We start from the raw sequence: 23,687 nt of genomic DNA, 5'->3' as shown, positions 1-23,687 counted from the left end.
TGGCTGTGCGTGTGCACAGACCATTTATTGGCTAAATTATCAACCTGATATGGCCAGTTTCCGATGTATTAAATTTTCTTTATATCAGAGCTGATCCAATATCAGACTGATGTATTGGTGCACCTCTAGTTAAAATGCATCCCCAGAACAGACAAGTAAATTTTTTTAAGTGATGATGTAAAGCAGGGCTGTCCAACTGGTAGCCATTAAGCTGCATGTGACCCCTGAGGGCCTAACCTGGCCCTCTACTCTCAGTCCAGGTACTGCTTCTGTCTTCATTCTTGTGCTGCTATCACTGGGGTCTCCTGGATCCCCCTCCCACTTCCAGCTTCTGCTTCCTGACCTCCCCCAGCCTGTGGATGGGGATGGTGCAGTCTCTGATCCCTTTCCGCTCCTCCATGATTCTCTCTGCAGCTGGAATTAATATTGGGGGAAAAAATAGAAAGACTGACGTTGTATAGAAGACAGCAAGGGAAACTTGTAAAGAAGCAGAGGTGGCAGGGTGACTTGTTAATTCAACGAATCAACTTCATTCAGAAATAGAGGCAGTCATGTGAAGGGGCCAGAAGATACAATATGGTCAGAGCAATAAGGCCAAACTTACCTCAAACATACTGTCTTACTCTGTGTACTTTTTGCAGCTGGTAGTGTAGCTGCTTCTGTTCGCAGGCATTGTCAATTAGCAATACAATGAGTTGTACCCTCAGTCCCATGTGGATGCATCTACGCTGCACTGCTGATTAGGGGCAAAGGATAGCATGTGCAGCTGTACAACTCACTCATGCAGATTTCAGCTCATCAGGCTTACAAGAATGTGAAACAAATGCAGGCTTTCTTTATTATTGGATGGTACCACACAGTTGGTCATTAAAGCCACTAAAAAGTACCACAGCAATGTGCTCAAAAGTGTAGGATTGCATATAGTGTTAAAGGAGAATTTAGTCCATACTAAATCCCCATCAGAAACTACCTTAAACTATACATTTGAATGCCAGTAGATATGGGCAAGGGGCCATTTTAGCTCGGTACTTTGGTAACACTGCATACCATAAGGGCACTTACATAAGATGAACAAAATGATACTAATGAAAGATTTGGCAGTAGTATGGAGTAATAGAGATCCTGGCCCAATTAGGTGAGGGAATTGTATGTAACTTGCATCTTGGCTCTGCGTATAAATTACATCAGTATAGATTTATGTTATCTTAACCTAGCATCCTGTTGTTTATATATTGATCTATGCTTAATTACATTGCATCTACATTTTGCTGACTTAGACGAAGGAAAGTAACTTTCCTTTCTCATTGAGGAAGAGTCTGACAAGTAATGAAGGTTCTTGTAAATTATAACAATTTAGACTAGTGTCACTAGGTATATTGTATAAAAGAACAACATCTTGGTCTTTATAATATTCTGACTTACAGTATGTCAAGTACTAAACTGTTATTTTTTTAGTAGCCAATTGGGCTTGGGTGCTTCAATCTTACAGTTGAACTTGGAGGAAAAGCTTCAAATGTTCTTTTCGGGGCCATTTTCAATGTGGCTGCCTTGCAGGCAGTTAGCATTACATATTCTGTGGAAGGTAGAATTCCAAAGAGTCTAGTTCTATAGTCATCCAAAAATCTTTACATCTAAGAAAGGGGTTGGCAATCCTTGGCACATATGCCAGAGCATGCCACACAAGGCTATTTTGCTGGGCATGCCACAGCTGGCCTGGGCTCTGAGCAACTGCCACCAGCTACAGAACACAGGCTGCTTGCAGCAGGCAGTGGGGAGGCTGCAAGCTCTGCTGTGAGTAGCCTGGGGGCAGGCAGCTGCTGTCCAGAACCTGGGCCAAGCAGCTGCCTGCCAGGAGGTGGTAAGCAGCCAGAAGGCTGCAACTGGTGCATGGGGGGCCGGAATCCCAGCCTGGCTCCATGGCCGGTGGTGGCTGCACACAAGTCTCGGGGCGCATGGCAGGGAAGGGACCTGGGGTAGCACAATCCTGGACCCTTTCTAGTCATGTGCCCCAAGGCGTGCATGCATCTGCCACTGCTATGGCATCAAGTTGGGGCTTGGGATCCCAGTGCAGTTGCTCATAGCTTGCCCATCGCCTACTACAAACAGCCTGAGCTCCATGGCAGCAGCGACTGCATGCTTACTTTAGGGTACATGACAGAGAAGAGGCCAGGGTTGCACTTCCCCAAACCCCTTCCCCCCCATGCACCCTGAGCCAGGCCTGCCCAGAGGCCAGGCTGCTCACAGCAGGCAGCCATAAGGCTGCAGGCAGCTGCACTGAGGTCCAGAACCCCACTCTGACTCTTTGCTGGCAACAGCTGCACATATGCCTCGGGGAGTGTGGCGGGGAAGGGGCCAAGGTTGTGCTGCCAGTGCCACACGAAGGATCGGGCTCCTTGCGGTTGCTCTGCCAGCCACCCCTGGCACACCAACATCTTCTAAGTTCAGGTTGCAGGGTTTTTTGGCATTCAGCCCGAAAACATTGCCACCCCTGATCTAAGATGTCCACGGATGGTTTCTGTTAAGATTAATAGGAAGGAGATGATCAATAGGAGCTTAAAAACTGCTTTTACACATAATGTAAGATAAGGTCTCTCCAATTTCCAAATAGGATTCAGACAGAATTTATTACTACACCAGAATGTGATTTACAGATATCCAGCACAAAGAAGATGATAGTGTGCTTAATTGTGTTATAGTGCATTGCAACTATTTTTGGTAAAGTATACTGCTGATATAGGTAACATTGTATATAGTAACCTGCTTCCCTTCCTCTTATACTCCATACGTTTTTATTTTCAAATATAATACAACAGAATCTTGTTTAAACTCTTAAATTGATATGGTCTTATCTACAAAATTAACTTGATAATTTAAAAGTGAGGGAGGTGAGTGACATTCCTATCATGGGGAAGTATGCAATAAATACAGTGTTGATTTCTGTACTTTACTAACTGTGGCCTCTTTTCGTTGTCAGGATTTGTATTTAGTGAATCTGAATCAACAGCATTAGAACAATTTGAAGGTGGCCCTTGTGCAGTGATTGCACCAGTTCAGGTAATATGCACTGTTTCAAGAAATAGTTTATAATTAATAGCATTTCTCAGTTATTTTCCTTAATTTTTACACAACCATAACTAAATACTAATATTATGGAGAAGAGAGGGTTCTGCCAAATGAATTTACAAAATCAGATAAAATCAGAGAAACGAGTCCAGGCAGAAGAAGGGGCACAATCAGTCTAACCAGCGAGAGACTTTGCAGAAGTGTCATGTGTCATCTGGGAAGTGTGAAAGATTAATTTGGGCATTGGTAACTTGAAAGAATGTATAGCAATCTCAGTTTTTTTCTTTTGCATAAATGTGCTTCTGCTGGAGCATTTACAAGAGGCAGTTATTCACAAGAATTGAGAGCAGTTACGTTTTGTGTCTGCTAATATTTACTGTATGAAAAAGGGGAAATATTAAACTTAGTCTTAATTAGTAAAATAATTAGAGGGGAATTAATATAACTGGTTTGTAAAAATTGATCCTTTCCATTCTGGAGACTCTCATGCTGAACTTTATATGAATTGCAGTCCACTTGACTTCCTGTGATGATAGTTTTCATATTTTCAGTGTGCATGCTGCATCTCTTTATCTTGTGGACCACCTCTACTTTCACTGTGAATTAACATCCCGCAACATTTCCTAATAGTACTGTGTCATATAAATGATTGCTGGAGTCAATCTCCTAGCTTTTTCTAAAGTGGCTTAGTAGTTCTCCATAGACTTCTGTGGTCTACAGACCACAATTTTGGGAGGAAAGGACACAGGTGGCCCATATGAAAGAAGAATATTCTCTTTTATATTTGCAAGTCTGGTCTGAGCTATCAAAGAGCTTGCACCAATGCCTCTGCCATCACTATCTTCCTTTAGCAGCTGTTTTACAAATTTAGCTATCAGGATTGTTTCCTAGCAGTTATCATTGCAAGCTGTCCTCAGTAGGTTTAGCATGCTAGCTGTGGCAAGTTTCCAGAGTGAAGTAATGTTGTATTTGGAACCATTAGTAGGAGCTGAGTGAGATGCCAGAGCAAACTGCAAGCAGATGGCCTCCGAAGTGAGTTGTTGAGGGTGTTACAACATAGAAAGCTGTAGCAGGCCTCCATTTGGCACCATTGTCTCTGAGTTGATTGATGGGAATTTGATGGACATCTATACATTTGCACTAGGGTGTGGGTGGTGTGTGTATTAATTAGAGTGGCTCTCAGGAGCCTGTCTAATTAAAAAAATGCCTGTCATTAGAACATGTCAGAGCAGACTTGATTAATTGAACCTACTAGAACGTTCTAATCAGAATGTTCCAGCAGCCTTGCTGTCACATGTATACAGTTTCAAAATGGCGATTGGGGTGCTTTAATTAAAGCTCAGATGAACTTTAAAGCATCCCTGCCACCATTTTGAAACACAGGCACACTGAATACACGTGACAGCAAGGCTGCTGGAGCATTCTGATTAGAACGCTCCAGTAGGCTTGATTTATCAAGTCTGCTCTGACGTGTTGTAATTGGAAGGTGTCAGCGCGGGTATCCCTCACACATACAGGAACCTATTGATTCTCATGATCACCTTTATAGATATAATCTCCTTTCTGAATTCGTTTTTAAAATTCAGGGATCAGTTTAATGAGTTTCAGTGGCGGGGAAGAGGAAGTGCATCTAACATAAAGATTAATCTTGGAGACCCTGCAACAAGTGCCACTGGCATAGATATTTCAAGGGAGAAGGTTGGTTAAAAAGCTCCTGTAGAAGAATAGATAAGTGAGCCTGGATGAGGAGGAAAATGAGAGGGTAGCTATGAGGGTCAAACAAATTTAACAGCCATACCTTATGTTATTATAAATTAAGCCAGGGAATGTAAATCTTTCTTTACGCTTGCATTATAGGTGTTACATGGGAATTACTGTTGCAAAACTTGTTTTCAAGTTGATGCTTTAAAGGCTTCCATATTTGATTTTGAATGGGACATTCATAGACAGTTAGAGCAGATATCTAAGAAGGTGCTGAATTTTCTGTCAGACCTGAGGCAGCATGCGCTTTTAAAAATCGTACCTTACAAGTTGCTGAGCTCGTTACCTGCTTACAACGATTGGTTTGATCTCTGGGCAGAAAAAGGCAGTCTTGAGAATAGCTTCACATAGAGAATTGAGTGAAGGAGATGTACCCTGAGCACAAGAGTTACCTTGGATATCCAGAGTTAGAAATAAACATGTGTTCTGGTAACCTCAGTTAATGTTAATACCTTACGTATGCATACTAGGTTCTAATTAGATTGAATGATAAAATTAGAGAACAGAGGATATTCTGGAAAGCTTTCATAGTTTGATTGCAAATAATCTGACAGAGGTCTGATGCTTTTTAATGTAAACATAATGTGCCGTGTAGAACTGAAGTGTTAAAATGTCATATGCTCTTGTAGTCTAACAGTTATTCCTTTTAATTACAAAGGCATTCCTTTTGAAGAGACTTTTTGCCAGTGAGAAGTCTACTTGGAGAGAGTGTCAAGGTCAGTAGAGTTTGGTTGGTTGGTTGGTTGGTTGGTTGGTATCATCATTGTTATCATTATTGTTGTAACTTGCATTGCAGCTTGCATTTCAAAGAGATTAATTTTTTTAACTGACTATGCTATAGTGCTGCAGGAATAAATGGTATGTACAATGCATGTGGCTGTAAACTGCCAATTTTGGTACATCAGTACTGGTTTGTAGAATTTGCTTATATTGATGTACATCACTGATTGAATTGTTCATCTTGGAGTAGTTAATTTTTTAATAAATATAATTGAGATGGATTATAATCACCTTGAGTCGTATCATTCAGAGGCTGGTTTTATAATTCTTCCTTCTAATTTGGCCCCGCTAACTAATAAGTAGGTGTGTACACTTAGCACTAATAGCATGTTTAAGATGGTGATTAACATCAATTTGGCTGATTGAAGGTCTGATCTTTCAGAGGAAGAACAGAAGAACCTCCTCTCACATACATTATGTGACATTTTGGAAATGGTTTGCTCTGATAATTCAGAATCATACTCTTTGGCAACATGGATAAGAGGCAAAACAACCGAAGAAACTGCTAGTATTTCTGAGAGTCCTGCAGAGTCAAGTCATCAAGAGGAGCAACCTTGTAAGCTGAATTTCTCCTCTAAATGCCCTGTTGTCTTTTGAGGAATATTTCATTCTTTTAGGGAATTCTCCACATCTGTACAATACACTATGTGTGTAACTCTTTCATTATTATTAGATAAGGATTTTTTTTCTTTCTGCTTCGTTGTTATAGATGGATTTTCTTTCAGTAACATAAAATTTAAATAAGTCTCAACTCTGGCCTGATGTCACATTCCATTCTATAAAAACCGTCCATCAGAGTTGTTTCAGTTTTATTTCTTTTGAGGTCACGCAATTTGAGCATTCTTTAAAAGGAATACTACACTTCTTTTAAAAGCTTTTTAGGGGCTGACATCTTACTAACTGCTATTCAGCCAAACCTAACCACATTGTCAGCTAGTTTTCCCATACCTGGGATATCTACCTAACGCTGTACTTTTGCTCAGTGATGGACTCTTATGAAAACTTGGTAAAATGTTAGGGTATGTCTTAGAGGTGAATTGCTCGGATATTGGATCAGTACTAATATAAAGAAAATTGTCTGTGCCGGATATCGGACCAATAATTTGTCCGATAAATGCCCGTAAACTGGTAAATTGGAAGTGGGGAGGGAAGGAGTGTGGGAGGGACGGATCAAGGCCCCCCTGGGTTGAGGGAGGGGGCAGGTGCTGCCCCAGCAGGGAAGACATGGGAGGAAGGTGCGGCTTGTGAGGTGGGAACAGCTCCTGCCGCTGCTTGCACCCCAGGTGGGTGGGGAGGGGGGCATGTGCCCCTGAATCTGAGCAGCATGGCATGGGGTGGGCTGCAGCTGCAGGGTGGAGCTGGCGCTGCATGGGGCTTTTCTTGCTGGGGGCTGGGCTTAGAGCAGGCTCCAGCGGCACTGGGAGAAGGATGCAGCCACCCCAAATTTCACTGCAGCTCCACTCCCGGCCCCACACCACTGCCTGGCACAGCCCTGGCTTTTCCTGGCACTTAGGTGGAGGCGGGGCATTCAGCTGGGGCTGCTCTGGGTGGCAGTGTGGGGCTGGGAATGGAGCTGCGAAATTTAGAGTGGCTGCAGCCTCTTCCGAGCATTGCCGGAGCCCGCTCTCAGCCCAGCCCCCAGCAAGAAGAGCCTCACACAGCACCACCTCTGGCTCCACCCTGCAGCTGCAGTCCATCCTGCACCTGCCCTCCCCCCCGCCCCGGGTGCAGGCAGGGGCTGGAGCTGCCACCACCCCATGAACCGCACCTCCATCCTGTGCCTCTCCCCCTCCTCCCCCCCCCCACCTGGGCAGCACCTACCCCTGCTGACTCCCTCACTTCAGGGGGCGTTGATCTGCATGCCACGCCCCTTCCCTCCCCCTCCCCTTCTACCACACCAGATTTACCACCTGATGGCAGCTATATCGGATCAGTATCGGCCGATATGCCTCCTTAAATATCAGCTATTGGCCCCCAAAACCTCTGTCAGTGCATCCCTGGTGTGTCTATACCGTCTCAGCACTAGTCTTGGGATCCCCACAGAGAAGTAAGCCATATGTATTTGCTTCTGCTTTCCATGCTGAAACAGAGACTAGATGTCACCATTAGATTGTTAGCTGTGCACGGTACTGCTTTCAGGAGTACACCTAAGGTTAAGATCATGACAGCATCCCTGGGCGCTTTCCAGAAGGTGACCACATGGCATTTTTATATCTTGCTGCGTATGTGGGGAGGATGTCACTAGTCAGGACTTGTTTCTTGACAGCAATGTCAGGATAGGTGCAGAGACAGCATAGACATGCCCTTGGATTCCTCAGGTAGTGAAACGAAGGCTCTTCTTTTTCTTTTAGTTAACTAGCTGAAGCTTGTAAAACATTTGTGATTAAGTTTTTATTGAAAAAGTATTTCTTTAAATAGAGGATTTTTAGTTATCCTTTGCCTGAGTACTTTAATAGAATCAAAACTTCTCACCCTCAAAAAGGCAATATAAAGTTGTAACGTGTAAACACAGGGTTAGGAATATAAATACATAGTTTGTCAAAAGTCTGATCTTGTGACTTGTTTATAGTCATAGAATAAGAGGGCCCTTGTTCACGTGAGGAAATGGCCCCTTTTAGTGGTTTAATTGCCCTGTTTAATGATTACATTGCATAAGTCTACATGCTTGGCGGTGTATTTCGATTTAAATGACTTTTTTATGTAGCTAATTAAAATGTATCCCATGTATTTTAGTTTGCTACATAACAAATTACAGTGATATTCCTCACATGTACAAGGGCCCTATCTGGAGAAGGTGGCAGGGACAGGGCACTGGAAGCCTAAGCTTCCCTGAGCATGCCTGGGCTTTCAGTGCACCATTGGATCCGGTGGGGTGCTGCTTGTGAGCTAGGGCTGCACCCGCACAGCTATCACCCCACCTGGGCGGCCCCAGGGGGCACTGCTGCCACAGAAGCAGGCACCGCCCCCTCCCTTCCCCCCTGCAGCTTGGGCTGTGTGACCCTGCAGCAGTTTGCGCAGGCAGGCTCCACCGTGGGAAAAATAAAAAAGCAGTTGGGGCCTGATCTTGTTTCCTCTCCCAGAGTCTGCCTGCGTTTCCTGCAGCCGGAGAGTGAGTTGCTGGTGTTTCGCACATCCCCTGAGGTGTGGGGGCTCCCGGGGCTTCCCTCTGCAGTGGTGATACCCCCCAGGCAGTACCCACCTGCTGGCACCCTGCCCAGGCAGTCCCAGGAGATGGTGTCACCACTTGCTCCCCAGCTGCAGCAGAGGTGGGCAGGCTCCAGGAAAAGAAAAAGGATCAGTCCCCTTACCGCTTTTATTTTTCCCCTTTGACAGAGCCTGCCCACTCTGCAGCGGTGGGCTCTGGTGCTTCATTCTAGCTCTGACTTGCCTGCATATCTGTTTGAAATGCCTTAGGATCTATAATAATAACATGCTTATTCTGTCTGTCTGGAGATCTCTAGTTGTTTCAGTAAGCATTGTGATTGTCTGCCAAGACAACCAATCAGAGTGCTGTGGACAGACAGAATAAGCCTATTATTATTATAGATTGTTAATTCTTTCTTTGCAAGATTGTGCCTAAAGAACAGTAATTTCTGAAAGTCCCACTTTTCATACAGCTTCCTGGTTTTCAAACATTACATTCATGCCATGAAGTTCCTCTTGTGAGATTCATAGATTATAAGGCCAGAAGGGACCTTGGAAGATCATCGGGTCCAGCCCCCTGCACCAAGCAGGAAAGACAGCCGGGGGTCAGGTGTCCCCAGCAAGGTGGCTGTCTAGTCAGAGAGTGGGGCGAGTTTTGGTTGCTGTCAGGCTTTACCAAACGCTGCCTCACTTGTTAGAATTAACCCCATCCTAAGTAGTTTACTGTATGTACAAAGTGGACTGGATTATTGCAAAAAATATTTTCCTTTTTATGGGCAGCTGTTTTGCTATTGGCAACCCTGCCATTTAATGAGTTAATCCATTATGTTTTGTGCTGCTGCACGATTCTGGGTGTTTTGGTTGACTTTGTCCTCCATAAAATATAAGGTGCTTAGGAAGGAAATGGAATCTTATGATGAGCAGCACCTGTCTCTTGATTTTTTTTTCTCTTTTTTTAACTTTCTGCTATATATGTTAAATGTCATATTATGCAGGGACTATGGAATTTGAACACTATTTCATTTTTGGCTGGTGCATTATTTCACTCAGTCAGTTGTTTTTTTTTTTAACCTTCTCACTTCTTCCTTTCATCTGAGTTATGGGGGACTTCAGATTCTTCCTGGTTTGGCCAGGATCTAAGAGAGAGTATATAGGGGTTGATGGCAGTGCAGAGTTCTACCATTGCAAAGGTTAATACTAAACTGTAACTATTTCTTGGTTCTGCTGCCATGCCAAATAAAAAAATTAAAGGTTGCCAATGTTCTTGATGTTGCAGATTTTACAAATAGTAGTCAATTTGGCAGGTTGATGTTTTTAAGAAATCTAAAAGTTAGGGCTGTCAGTTAATCGCAGTTAACTTATGCAATTAATGCAAAAGCAAATTAATGTGTTAACTTTTTTAATCACGCACATTGTTATGACCAGCAGAGTGGAACAGCCAGAACCTGTGCGCACAGCCCTGACTCCAGCCTGCCCCACACCTGCTTCAGACTCACCTGCCCATGCTGAGCAGTGGCAGCACCCGGGTAGAAGCTGCTGCTCGGCACCGGGGAAGGCTCTTCACTACTACCGGGCTCTTCTTGCTGCAGCTGATCAGAGCCTGCGCCCGTGCTGTGCTGCAGCTCTTCTCTGCTGCTGTTACTGCCACCTCCAGGCCACCCAGCAGGGTTGTGGTGGCAGTGCAGAGGAGCCACAGGGCAACCCAGGCACAGGCTCCAGGTGGCTGCTGCAGTGAGGGGAAGGGACTGCTTTTCATCTGTGCTGAGCAGCAGCTTCTGCATGGCTGCTGCCACTGCTCATCGTGGGCAAGTGAGTCTGCAGCAGGTGTGGGGTGGTGTCAGGGCTGAAGCTGTGCGCTGTTGGTGGTGGCAGGAAGGAGTTGCAAGGCACACAGGCTGTTGCGGCGGGGGGGTATGATTATTGTTTAATTGTGCGATTAAAATGACCATTAATTGCAACTTTTAATCTCGCAATTAATTGCAATGAATTTTTTTTAATCGTTAGTTAGTTCTACTAAAAAGTGAAATATAATTGTTGTATACATTTCAGTATCTAGTGTACTATTAAAACTTTCAAATATAACTCTTGATATGGCAGTATAGAAAATATTTAATGTAGATTTTCTTTGCTCACCCGTTTTTATACTGATCTCATTTCATCCATTCTCTTCTGTTTTTTGTCTTCAATAAATATTCTCTCCCCCTTTTTTTTTTTTAGGGCTATCTCTTTTTTTTTTTTTTTCTTCCCCTTTCCCCAGTCTGTTGTGTGACTGTTCCCTGTTCTGCTATTTCACTCTGTTCAGTAGTAACAAAGTGAAATTGGCTACCGTAGCACCCCATGAATATCAGAAGAATCTGTGCTTGCGTGCACGCACACATGCACTGAATGCAATTACATTTGTTTCATCTGCTTTTGTGATGTACACTCATGACTTGTTGGCCATGCACTTTATTGTAATAATAAAAGCTCTCAGGTTCAAAGGTTGCTTTATATATTTATTCCCTCTACCATTTTCCTTTTTATTCATGGATATCTAAATATTCTTTTAAACCAATGTAGCGGTTCTAACCACTTCTTTAAAGTTACATTAGTTCCCATTTGGGTCTCCTGTTTGTTCTTCTTTTAAAATACTTTGCACAGGTGTTTTCCAAGCACGTTTTCTTTCCCAAGTGAGTATAAGCTTTTCAGCCATTCATCGAGGAAGATTAGATGGTGTTTTCCTATTTTCAAAATAATATTCTATCTTCAGCTGTTTTATTGAGCTGATTCAAGTAGCTTAACTTAAATCACCAAGAGTAACATTTCTATTAGCTCGTTTTTTGGGTAGAGCAAAAGATTTGTGACATCTTACATCCAGTAGTTCTGAACTTTCTTATCTGAAAATTCCATAGGACTGTATTTAACAAAGCTCCATAAATTGAGGCTCCTTGGTCAGTCCAAGAATGATTTTCAGGTTCCAACAGCAAAAGTCTTGGCCATACTTCTAGTATCTTCTACTGTAGTTCAAATATTTAGTTTCTTATTTTTCCAAATTGTGTGTATACATATGTCTATACATACTGATGGATGGAAGGATAAACGTACATGCATACGTTTATATTAAGACTTGTCATAAGTAAGGAATTGTAATAGCTAAGTTTACTTCTTAAACACTGTCTTAAATACATAAGTGGCAGTGCTAAGCAGAGAACTTCCTCACCCTAAATCTCCTGTATTTCTTAATCATACGTAAATTGCAAGAGTCACTTCATTATAGGGAGTAACAATGTGTTTTGGAGATAGGCAAAATAAGCTGACCTTTCACAATACAACCCTAGTGTACAATTAATTATTCTACTGAAATTTGAGGAAAATTTTGAAATTCAGCTCTCCATCCTGAATCAGTAGCATTACTTATATATTTGACTGATATAGGCCTTGACCATCTATTTAAGTAGATGGAAAAAGTATCTCTGATTTCAGTGGTCATAGGATCAGAGGGATATTGCAGAAGAATATGCCTTAACCTTAAGTGATGGCATCTGTTTAGTCTATTATATAGGAAGAATGAGATAAAGTAAGCATGTAAAATATCTAAGGTGTCAAATACTTAAGTCCTTGGCACTTGTATTTTTTTAAGTTAGAAGTACATTTTATCTCTCCCTTCCAAAAACACATGCGAGGGAACAAAAATATAAAGTCTGCATTGAACCTGGGAAGATACTATGTGCTGTATTTTTTTCTAGCTCTAGATATAACAAGGGTGGCTAAGCAGACTTAATTTAAGAGTTATGAAAAGTTTGTTTAAGGAAGAGAAAAGGATGTCTGGAACTTTTCTAGTTAAGAGTTTTTGCAATGAAAAAAGGAAAAAAAGAAAGAAAAATACAGCTTTCTTACATTGCCGCTGCTCTCTAAAATGATTCAAATAATCATGCTTGCTTTTCTCTAGAAATAGTACTTCTAGTTGACTCACAAAATTGTTTTTGGTATGCTTATGCTCATGGAGTTTGTAACAATCAACTTACACAAATTTAACAATTTACTTTTTTTTCCAAATATTTTAAAGGCTGCAAACTCCAATGGCTCTGTACTCTTAAAAAGATACTGTCATTTAATCCAAATATTGGTGTATTCCTTGATTTGTATGCTTAAGACCCTTATTGTTGCCTTGAAGTAGATTGTACCAGTCACTTACAAAATTGAAACCAAAATTTAGATTTCAAAAAGAGGGGAAATAAAATTTAAACATAATTGAAGCTTGAAAGTATACTAGCTTGCTGTGTGTATCTTGTGTCATTTTTTGCCATGTGTAGTGCTGAAAAGTGTCTCTTGTGTATAGCTGCCTTGGCTGTCGAAGAGCTTGGCTTTGAGCGATTTCATGCATTAATTCAGTAAGTAACATGTTGGAACATTTAAAATACACTAATTGTCACACTAATATTCAAAATCTCCATGTTGAATGGCAACAGTTTTTTTTATATGACATATACAAATGGGGTCAAACTGAATTTAATACTGTTTGAACAATCTTCATCTGTGCACTGTATTTTTTTACCTTTCAAAGGGAAACAGTACTTTGTTTCTCCCGCCCCCCCCCTTTTTTTTTTCCACTAGGACCAAAACATTACAGATTTCTTGTCTAAAATATTTGACTCTTGCATTTTGCCCTTGACTATGTTAAGTTCTTTCACAGGTAGATTTCATAGACATTAGGGCTGGAAGGGATGATCTTGCAAAGTCCCTTCCAGCCCTAATGTCTGTGAAATCTACCTGTGAAAGAACTTAGTGTAGTCAAGGGCAAAATGCAAGATTCAGATATTTTAGACATAGTAGTTAGAAGGCTTTGAGTAAAAGAAACTAAACTTCTAAATTTGACTTGATAAACTCTTTAAAAATTATTCTGGCTGAAATGCTTGTTTGATTTGTAATTCCAGAAGCAGTTTGCAGCACAGGCTATCTCTCTGTAACATAGGGCAGAAGTATTTTGAGAAATACTTCACCTTAACAGATATCCCTGATACTCTCTGTTTTAGCTTTAGCACTATTCTTTCTTCTTTTTGTATAAGTCCTTCATAAGAAGATTACATGCCATTAGATTTGTCTTGGAGAATGATCATAATTTTGTTTTCAAAATGCATAGTTTATATTTTATTTTTGTAAGAGAGTATAAGGAGCAAACTGAGAACACTGTTAGAAGTTCAAGAATATTTTTGCTAAAATGCAAATTTCTGATTAAAACTCAAATGACCTTTAGCTTCTCACCCTCACTACAGGGATAATTAAGAAAATGGTCTCTGTCCATAATTTTTTAAAGCCATTTACATGATGGAGGAAGAAATTGTGAGAAGCTCTGACTTCTGTTGCCTAACTCTGCTACCAATTCTTGTCCCTTCCCTGGTCCTGTACTATGTCCTCTGATATTTATCCTCCTCAGCTTCATGCAGCCCACTTCACTGGGAATATGTACCTTTTCTATGCCTTTTGAACCGAGCAGAGGGGCAGGGTAGGTTTCTGAAATTTTTGTCTCCTGTGCTTCTTTTCTGAGATCACAAGGTATGCTTTGTCCTTAATAACCTGGGTAAACTTTTCCTCATGCAAAAATAAATTTGTACTATAACTATACAAAGTTTTTCAGAAAAAGTTTGTGTTTAAAAAAAAAAAAGAAAAGTATGTGGAACATAAAGAAATAGCTTGCTTAATATGCCTAAATGTATACTTGCTGTACACTAAACGAGTAAGTACTCAAAGCTCCAATTACAGAAAATAAGATCAGTGCTTGCATATTCCAGAACAGCAATCTGGCCCTGACTGCATGGTGTCCCAAAACAAAACAAGCAGATCACTGTGCTGCATTCAAAGAGAGCTCTTCCTCTCTCCCTCCTCACCCCTGTTTTTCACTTAAGGTCTAGCTGCCTGTTCAAGTATACCTATCATTATCGAGGGCAGTTACCTTATTATTCACACCAGTTTTCTCCCTATTTTTTACTTATAAATGCTGTTGCACATATTGCTTTCTCTTAAGGCTTTGTGCAGCCAACATCTATGATGATCATATTCTCAATATGATTTTAATAGCTGCCTTTTTAAAGGCTTCAGTAATGATTTGTCTGAGGCTGCATTTCAAAGACTAGTCTGCCATTGAATAAAGTGGCTTCTGATGGGGCCTTCTTTATCATTTATTGAGGAAAGTAATTTCTTAGGTTGATGAACATTTTTCTAAAAGTAAAACCTATCCCCCTCACTTAAACTGAGTGCTAGTCAAGCTAACATGCAATAACAGATACCACTCTGCAGGTAGACCTACTCAGTTCATTGCAACTTAAAAGATGGTTTATAACTATTAATCTCGTCATTTAGTACTAATTCACAATTGTATACTATCTGCAAAAGATAGACTATACAATCTAAAGTCATGCTTGCATATTGATAGAAAAATATTGTGTGAATTGTTACAAGTGTCTCTAAAATCATCTGTTGTCTCTGATAAATAGGTAAATACAAATGGTTTGTGATGTGTATGTTAAGTGCAGAAATTACTACATTTTCATCTTTACAGTAATGGCAACTTTACTCTCCTTTATTTACATAATTTCATATTTAGTCCAAACATTGTTTTTGTTTCTGTTGACACTATTCTAATGCTTCATCTAAATTAATTCTCCCGTTTTCTGTTTTTAGCAAGCAAGCGTTCAGAAGCTTTCCAGAACTCAAGGATGCAGTTTGGGATCAGTATTCAATGTGGACAAACAGATTTGGAGTATTGCTGTTTCTGTATTCTGTGATATTGACCAAGGTTTGTTTTTAAAAAAGAATATTTTTGATTGTTTCCTTTTTCTTTGCTTGAAGGTGAGCAGCAAACTCAGAGTTAGTTCTAAATTTATGGTTAGAATGGCCAAATTATTCATGCTGAGAGGGGGCATCCAGCACAAAAACTTGTAAATATAAATTTAGAATTAAATTTGTGTTCTGAATGTTGTCTGGTATTTTGTAGTGGTATAGAAAAGGGGTGGACAGTATTCTTCCATTTAAAACAATTTATCTGTGTTTGGTATCTTCCAACTCTGTCTGATTAAGATCACATTCAGCCTAGAAATCAGAAACTTGGGTTTAATTTTTGAGGGTTTTTTTTTTTTTTTTTTACCTGGTAAGTGAAATCCATGGAAAAAAGAAAATTGCTCAGAAGATCTTCTTGCAGAGGACCTGCTAATTGTTTATTTTATTAGAGTTGTAGTTGTCTGTTACCATCCCTATGAAATGGCCCATGGGGCTTTCAGTATCCTAGCAGCTTCAGTGTGTACGTTGATCTTCATCAGTTCTCCAGACACTAAACCCAGAAGTGTGCCTCTAGAACATTTTCAGGTTCAACATGTGCAGGGTGGGAGGTTCCCTCCACAGAAACTGAAGATGTGTAGATCAGTGATTCTTAATCAGAGTGATTCAGCACCTTGCAGTGCCTTGAGGTACTTTCAGATATGCTTCAGGGTGCTACACAATGTTGGCATTGTTAGGTGTGCAAACCTGATTTCTGACCTGCTGTGGCTTGAGTTCTTTGAACAGAAAATTGTTCTATTATTTTTCTTTAATCAAAAAAAAAAAAGTGATAGCTAAGTTAGCATTTTTTCAGTGGTGCCTTTTACATGATGGAGGCTGACAACCACTGGTGTAAATAGACCCTTTGTGTCCATTATTTCTGTCTTCTGCTCCATCTGGTGTCTTTGGGATTGCATGGATGTTGCCGAGGCAAGAACGGGCCTTGTAACTGGTTGTAACACTGATGCTGCACAGACAGGAATAGCATCTTTTTTTGCTGTCCCACAGATGCATGTTCTGCAGTGCTAAACAAACAAAAGTAAAACTTTTATAAAGTAATTGGAATAAGTAAAAGCAGGCCTGTTTTCTAGTTTTAGTTTTTCAGTTGCTTGTGTGCTCTTATATAATCAAAATGAGATCCATTGGTTGCCATTCCCTTTCCTTCCTTACTTAACAGACCCTTCCATCTTACTATTTTGCATCCTTCTACCAGAGGAAGGCTTGAAAACTGATCTTCATTTTAGGACCAGTACATGCTAATTTTTTTTGTAGCAGGATTATACATTATTGACACGTGTTGCCTTGCAGGTTTGTAACGTTTACTATCCCAAGGATGAAGGACATAGTTCAAGTCACAGCTTCAGATCTCTGTATGGTAAAGGCATTACATTGTAGCCAGACAGTATAGGAAGTCCCTGTTATGTCTTGTCTGATTGTTACTTTATATTATATCTCCTAGTTTTAAATGTGTGTTCTTTCTTTAACGGGAAAAAAAAAACCATTTTATAAATATTCCAGTGAGTAGTTTCTACTTTGTCTAGGGTATTGAAAACATAAAAAACGAAATTGAAGACTCAACAGAACCATTAATAGATCCTGTTTATGGCCATGGAAGGTAAGTTGGTAATAATGATTTTATGCTTGCTGCCACTTAAACTTTTACCAGAATAATTCATTAATAATGTTCTTTGCTGTACAGTAATAGACTAATAATATAAAGTTGGCCAGTTTGCAAAGGATGAAGAGAATTCAGTTGTCATTTTGCTGTAAATAAAAGCAACTTAATTGTAATATAATTTTTGTCTGACTTCTTGGTAGCTCAACTGTGCAGCCTTTTGATTTTAAGAAAATATCTTCTTAATACTGAACAACAAAAGCATACAAACTTTTATGAGAGAAGTTAGCAGTACTGCATTTAAATGTGCTGGTAGATAAGTGTAGATTATCTCGGCAATAATGAAAATAAGCAGTAAAAAAATAGTGTAGTAAATAGTAAGATGTGAGTAATTTTTCTTTATTTTGTTAAAGAGTAAGTAAATTGTCAGAATTTTATTGCATGTTAAGTTTTCATAGGGTCTTTATTTCCATTACATAGCCAAAGCTTAATTAATCTCTTGCTGACGGGACATGCAGTCTCTAATGTGTGGGATGGAGATAGAGAGTGCTCAGGAATGAGTAAGTAAATTTTAGTTTATATTTTAACCTAATTGTATGTGGTATAGCAGTTGTATGCTAGAAACTTGTATTGGTACACGTGTTATCTAGTTCTGTAGATGAGAAGCTACTATACTGTCCTTTAGTTCAGTGTGTTCATCAAATAAAAATAATACCTAAACATAAACCTCAGAGTTTTGTGAGGATTAGACAGCTAATATTGATACAGAACTTAGTGTAACTTTAAAAAATTATTTCAGTTATGTATGTGGGGGATAGTAAATGGAATTCTGGCCCCAGACTATCCAAATTGGGTGGGGTGGGTTGTTTCTTAAAATTGTACAGAGGGCATATTTTGATCAGTTACATCAGACTCTAAAGTTCCCCTGTTTTCAGTAATGAAACTGAAGTTGCTGCATTGGCAACACCACTGCTTTTTCTTTTCCAGCCCTTTCTGGCTGTTTTTGTTGTCTTATTCCTCTTTTGGTCTCCTTTGGCTACCTCCCTGTCTCTTGCTTTTTTATTATTTTTTCAATTCCTTTAAGTATTTCAAACCCTAAAGCAATTTTATTCAGACCGACTTATTAGTAAAGGTGTATTTGAAACTTCAGTATTTATAAAATTGAACAAATATATGTATGATACTAATTCCTGATAAAGTTATGACTTGTCGATGTGTTGCCTTTTAATTTCAGTTAGGATAGGTTTTCCCTGGTGTAGCATAACATTTAGAAATTCATATTTTGAGCAAACTTGTTTTTGCTTAGTTTTCAAAAAGGTATTGGATTATAAAATCTAGGGATTCAAAACTTTTGCAGGTAGTGTAAAATACTCTAATTCATGAAATTACAGAAGTGCAGGTGCTAGGTAACTCTTTTCCTACAAATTTCTAGTCAATATAATTTATTCAGAAAATTATCTCTGAATGTGTTTCACTCTGACCACATACACTTTTTCCTTTACATGGTCTTGGTCTTCTCTCTTATTCCCACAGCTCTCCATAGTTGGAACATGTTTTTCTATTCGTGGTACCCAGTTTATTTTGAGTCCTGTCTTTGAAACTCATCTTTATTTTCTTCATGAAGCATTTTGGTGGACTGTACCAGATCTTACTGGTTTCATTTTTATTGGGTCATGTGCATCAGTCTGGAAGGTGACAGTTTCACCTGAAAGAAGCAGCAATATATTATGTACCATCTTAAGTACAGTTCTGTGAGAACTTCTGCATTGTGTCGTATTGACACTAGGTGACAGCATTCTAATGTTAGGTGAACTGCTTCAACTTAAGCTTCTTTGGGTAAAAGTGATATCTTTTATTAGACCAACTAAATAGTTGGAAAAATTATTTGAAGTTCTGCAGAGATGACTCTTCTTTTTACATGTCACAAAAAAGTAGGCAGTTCTGTCACCCTTGCCAGATCTTTTTCTCAGTGGTTATTTGAACATTCATTATGTGACAGCAGTTTCTCTGTGCTGCTGTGTACCTGGAAGGGAGAAAACTTCTACCTGAAGTGCCATTCCCCTTAGTACTAATAGAGAAGCCAGATATTCCGTACTGTACCTTAGCTGCTTTAAATATCACTTGTATCTGGCTTGTTCAGTATTCTCTTAAGAATTCTGAAATCTGTGGATTCCTGTATTGCTCTTTATACAGCCCTTATGTAGCAATGTGACCATAAGAGTTCAATTTAGTGTCTAAACCTACTGAAGTCCCTGTCTTAGTTCTGTCTGGATTATGTATCATATATTCAAAACAGTTTTCATTGTTACTATGGATGCTTAAGAAAACAACTTAGTCAATAAATAGACCTTAATCAGTGAAATAATTGTGATATTTGATTGCTGGTGTCTGCTGTCCCTGGCATTGGAGAAGTTTCAAATTTTTACATCATTCAATCTAACAACTTTCTGAAACAAAGCTGTAACTAGCAGGCTTCTGTTAAAACTAAGTCAGTTCTATTCATTTTATAAAAGAAGTATTAAAGTCTGTAGCTAAATGACCTTACCTAAACCTTTTTTCTACTCTTTTAAAAAAAAATTAGCATGGTTTTGTAGGCTTGAGTATCATTTTATATCATGTTATTTTGAAGGAATTTTTAGAAGAAAGTGAAAATGGCTGAAACCAGGCTTTTGTATTTTTTGTGTATTAAAATATTTGGGATTTGTTTTTAAACAGAACTTCTTGGCATACATAAACAGGCAACTGTAGGCTTTTTGACCGTAATGGAATCTCTGAGATATTGTAAGGTAAGCTGCCTTTTTTGTGTAATTTTAAAATGTTTTCTACTTCTGCAGCATTATGCTCTTCTGAAAATATCTTCAAGTGTTGAAGAGTATAATCTTGAGGAATATTATTTAGCAATAATACTTCTGGCTTCAAACTGAAACAGGATAAAGTTATGTAACAATGCATCTCTAATGATGTTAAATAAATCTTTATGAGTAACCTTTGAAAGGAATTGTTATATAGGGATGCTATTCATTCACTGAAGAGTGACTATGGTTAGCTGGTGGCAATTTCTCCTTGAACAAAATAATCAGTTGCGTGTAAAAGTCTGGCTTCTCTCAGAAATACTATCCGTTTCACAAAGTTTTGAATGCATCGAAGTAAAACCAGTTTGAGTAACTAATATCACCTTTTCTGGTCACCCTCAGCGGTTTAAAAAAGAAAGAAAACACTGCAGGGGAAATCGATAAATGGTGGTATATTAACAATTAAATTTTTTATTAATCTTCACTTTTTTTTAGTTAAGATTAAATTCCGAGATGGATGTTGTGTTTTACAACATTCTTTTTGCAATTCTGAGGTTGCTGCCACTGTTTCCTATATTAGAAACAAAAGCAAAATGCCACAGATATTTACTTGGTATTTTTGGTGCTTTTTAGTATCTCTTTGTTCCAGTTGCAGTGCTTTTCGAGTGTCATGTGTAGGTGTCCTGGCATGTTTAAAAATCGAAAACAAAAAAATTACAGATTCTTGTGGTAGAGAACCTTAGTTTTCTCAGTCCTGGAAGCTTCGTTTAGGAGACATTTGTAAATTCTTGCTATTTCAGTTGTAATACTTTGGAACCTTGACATTGATGTTCTTTAGTTATCTTTATGCATGCACACTACTGTTATGGTAACATTTCTGAAAGGGGTTGTTCACTTGTTTTTGTCTTCCTTGAGTCCTTTTGACTTGCCTAATGCTGTCAGCGTATTTTGTAATCCTTGCAAATACCTAAAAATGTCAGAACCTCAGTGTATCAATTATGCATGTCCCTTCATTTAAATGGATATGCAGCAGCAGACTGAGGTAGACATAAATGCACTTCATGTACTGCATTTGGTATAATGCCCTAGGCTCTGGGGTATTGAAGAGGTTTTCCTTTCACAAGTGAGGTGATGATGACATTCATTTTGGTTTGAACAAAGACCAAGAACTATATTTGATGGGTCTGGTTTTTTATTTCTTTCCTCTTTATTTTGATTTATTTAAATATGGATTCTTTTTATTGTATACCTAGTCAAATCAATCAACCAGGTGGACTCTACCTTTATTAAGGGTAGAAGCAGTGGTGCTCTTAATCCAGAATACCAGCAGCAGCTCTACTGTGGGTTAAAGAGCAAAATTACTTCACATTACTTTTAGGGAGGGTGGCACTTTCACTAAATATATAACTGTTTTTGTTGTGCTTTTACATTTTTTTTCTCTAAGGTTGGCTCCTACTTGAAATCTCCAAAGTTCCCTATTTGGATACTTGGCAGTGAAACACACCTCACAGTCTTTTTTGCCAAGGTATGATAACTTTGGTTTCTGTTATTTGACTCTAGTTAGTTAAATTCCATATAAGTCCAGTGTTCAGATCTTGCTACAATGTAAGTTTCTGCCTTTAATATAAAATTTAAATCACTGAGCATTTTTAAACAAACCTTTCCATTTTTAAACACTCTTCCCTTAAAAACATGTTTGTTCAAAAAGTTTCATTAATGTAGTTGGATGTTTAGGAAATCTTTGTTTTCCTAAGCTGAAAGTGTTGGATTTAAAAAGAACACAAACTTTTCAGCCACTGATTTTTGTAGTTTAGTATGCCATAGCTGTCGTGTGTTAAATCTCAAATTGCTGCAATTGTGGGAAAGATTGAAAGCAGTGTATAGTGGCAGATTGCAACTCCATCTGTCTGACAGTGCTTTTTGCACATTTTAATGATTAGAGAAGAGGTAAATTTAAAAATTCTTAATGAACATCTTTATGTGCATGTATATTAACTGTTTAAAATCAGCTGGAAAGCATTTTAACATTTGCAAACTTTACAACATACAGAACTTTTGAGGTAAGATTGAAATAAGTTCTTATTCAGTTTACAAACCATATATTGAATGTTCTACGCACTTGGTATTCCTTTATCTGTGGATGTAAAAACATTTTCCCTTATTAATTTAACTTTACCTCCCCTCTCTGAAAAGGTATTATCTGCATAAAGTTTCTTAACTGTAGCTAAGACTTGAAGTGGTGGCTTTTAATTAAAAGAGCTGCTAGTTGTTCTCATCCCTAACTCAGAAACCCTACAATGAAAACTTTCTTATGTATGAATCCTGAAACAAGAGCTGAAACTTAGGACAAAGTGAAAACACAGGAGCAGTGGTCTCCACAAGTTATAGTTTCTAGGAAGATTTATCTTGAAGATTAATATTGTATGTTTCCTGTTACAGTGTTTCTGCTGTCTTAAAAATGTCAGGCACTTTTTCTGGTGAATTTGTCAGTCTTGGTTTCCATTTTCTTCCATTTTCTCCCACTAAACATAAAAACTCTTCCTTAGCAGTTTCTCCCCAGGAGAACTTTTTACGTCATATGGCAATATTAAAATTACAAATGTGACCTTTACCTTCATTGGGAATATTAAGAGCATTGTATTTGGTCCCTCTTATCAATTATAGAATTGGTATCCTACTGCACAGATATCAACCTGCGGGCAATGCACTGTGCCCACATTTCCAAGGCAAATGAGTCTCAGTGTTATTTCTGGGTCTTGAGGTCTGAGCCTAGGATTAGGCCATGTTATTTGATGCCCTACCTTGGTGTGTTGGGAACTCCTGTCTAGTTCTCATGGACAGAAATCAGTGTCTAACACCTGTGCCCCCAGTTCCAGTTCTGTATGCATTCTTCCTAGAACTTCACCAAGACCAGTGATGCCTAACCCTTTTTTGCCCTGTGGGCCAAATAGGCAGTGTCAGGTCTGGCTGCAGGGGGTTATGCAGCCTGATCGTCATTTGTCTGCCAAGGGCAGGGCGGAGTGACTCCAGTCCAGGTGCGTGGGAGGAGAGGAGGTGAGGTGGAGTGGCCGTAATCCAGATGGAAGCAGTGCAGAATGGCCCTGATCGGAATACATAAGGGGTGGGGGGAAGCAGCCAGGTCCTGATCCAGATTTGTGGAGTGAAGGCAGGACAGGATGGCCCTGGTCTGGATTCACATGGTAGTGGGAACAGAGACAGTGGCCCCAATCCAGATGTGTGCAGGGACCGGGGTGGGGCGGGGCATTTTGGCCCTGATCTAGACATGTGAGCAGGGGTGAGGGAAGCAGCCCAGCTCAATCTGAAAACATGGGGGTGGACCCTGCTCTGCCCACTGCACAGGTGAGGCTGGATCCAGCTGCTTGGAGCTTGCACTGCTCCCTGCTGCCAAGTTTTCTGACCTGTGGTGATCCCTGTGGACTGAGTGTCACAGCTCTGCAGGCTGGATTTGGCCCATGGGCGAGAGTTTGAGCAACCTGACCTAGATTAGCAATTCTTAAACAGGATGCCTTGAGATCCTTTCAAGCGTTTTGCAAGGTGCCACACAGTGTTAACATTGTTAGGTGTGCAGGCATGTTTCACAAGATGAACCCAGAAATGTCAAACAGAAATTCATAATGTTAAAAACTATAACCTTTTGTGGTCTTTTAGAGCAATTCTTCTTTGAAAAGAACTCAATTATTTTTTTCTGTAGTCAAAAATTGAATGAAAAATAAGAACTGACA

General features: G+C 39.5%; 1 protein-coding gene across 3 annotated transcripts in view; it reads left to right on the top strand.

The window, feature by feature from the left end:
• MINDY3 (MINDY lysine 48 deubiquitinase 3) overlaps positions 1–23,687 on the top strand; it is a 65,145-nt gene that overhangs the window by 4,056 nt on the left and 37,402 nt on the right. The window contains exons 2-10 of one of the 3 annotated variants that reach the window (XM_006271244.4): positions 2,975–3,054; positions 5,483–5,540; positions 5,987–6,160; positions 13,067–13,118; positions 15,406–15,520; positions 17,079–17,152; positions 17,633–17,712; positions 19,868–19,938; positions 21,389–21,469. In XM_006271244.4, the coding sequence (XP_006271306.1) occupies positions 2,975–3,054; positions 5,483–5,540; positions 5,987–6,160; positions 13,067–13,118; positions 15,406–15,520; positions 17,079–17,152; positions 17,633–17,712; positions 19,868–19,938; positions 21,389–21,469 (785 nt within the window). Of the gene's footprint in view, positions 1–2,974; positions 3,055–5,482; positions 5,541–5,986; positions 6,161–13,066; positions 13,119–15,405; positions 15,521–17,078; positions 17,153–17,632; positions 17,713–19,867; positions 19,939–21,388; positions 21,470–23,687 lie in introns of those variants that run through there. The other 2 variants (XM_019498001.2, XM_019498002.1) reach the window with 2 other exon arrangements.

This window comes from Alligator mississippiensis, chromosome 5 (assembly GCF_030867095.1).
Source record: "Alligator mississippiensis isolate rAllMis1 chromosome 5, rAllMis1, whole genome shotgun sequence".
Taxonomy (NCBI): Eukaryota; Metazoa; Chordata; order Crocodylia; family Alligatoridae; genus Alligator; species Alligator mississippiensis.
The sequence above is the reverse complement of the archived record's forward strand: the minus strand, read 5'-3'. Positions and strand labels throughout refer to the sequence as shown.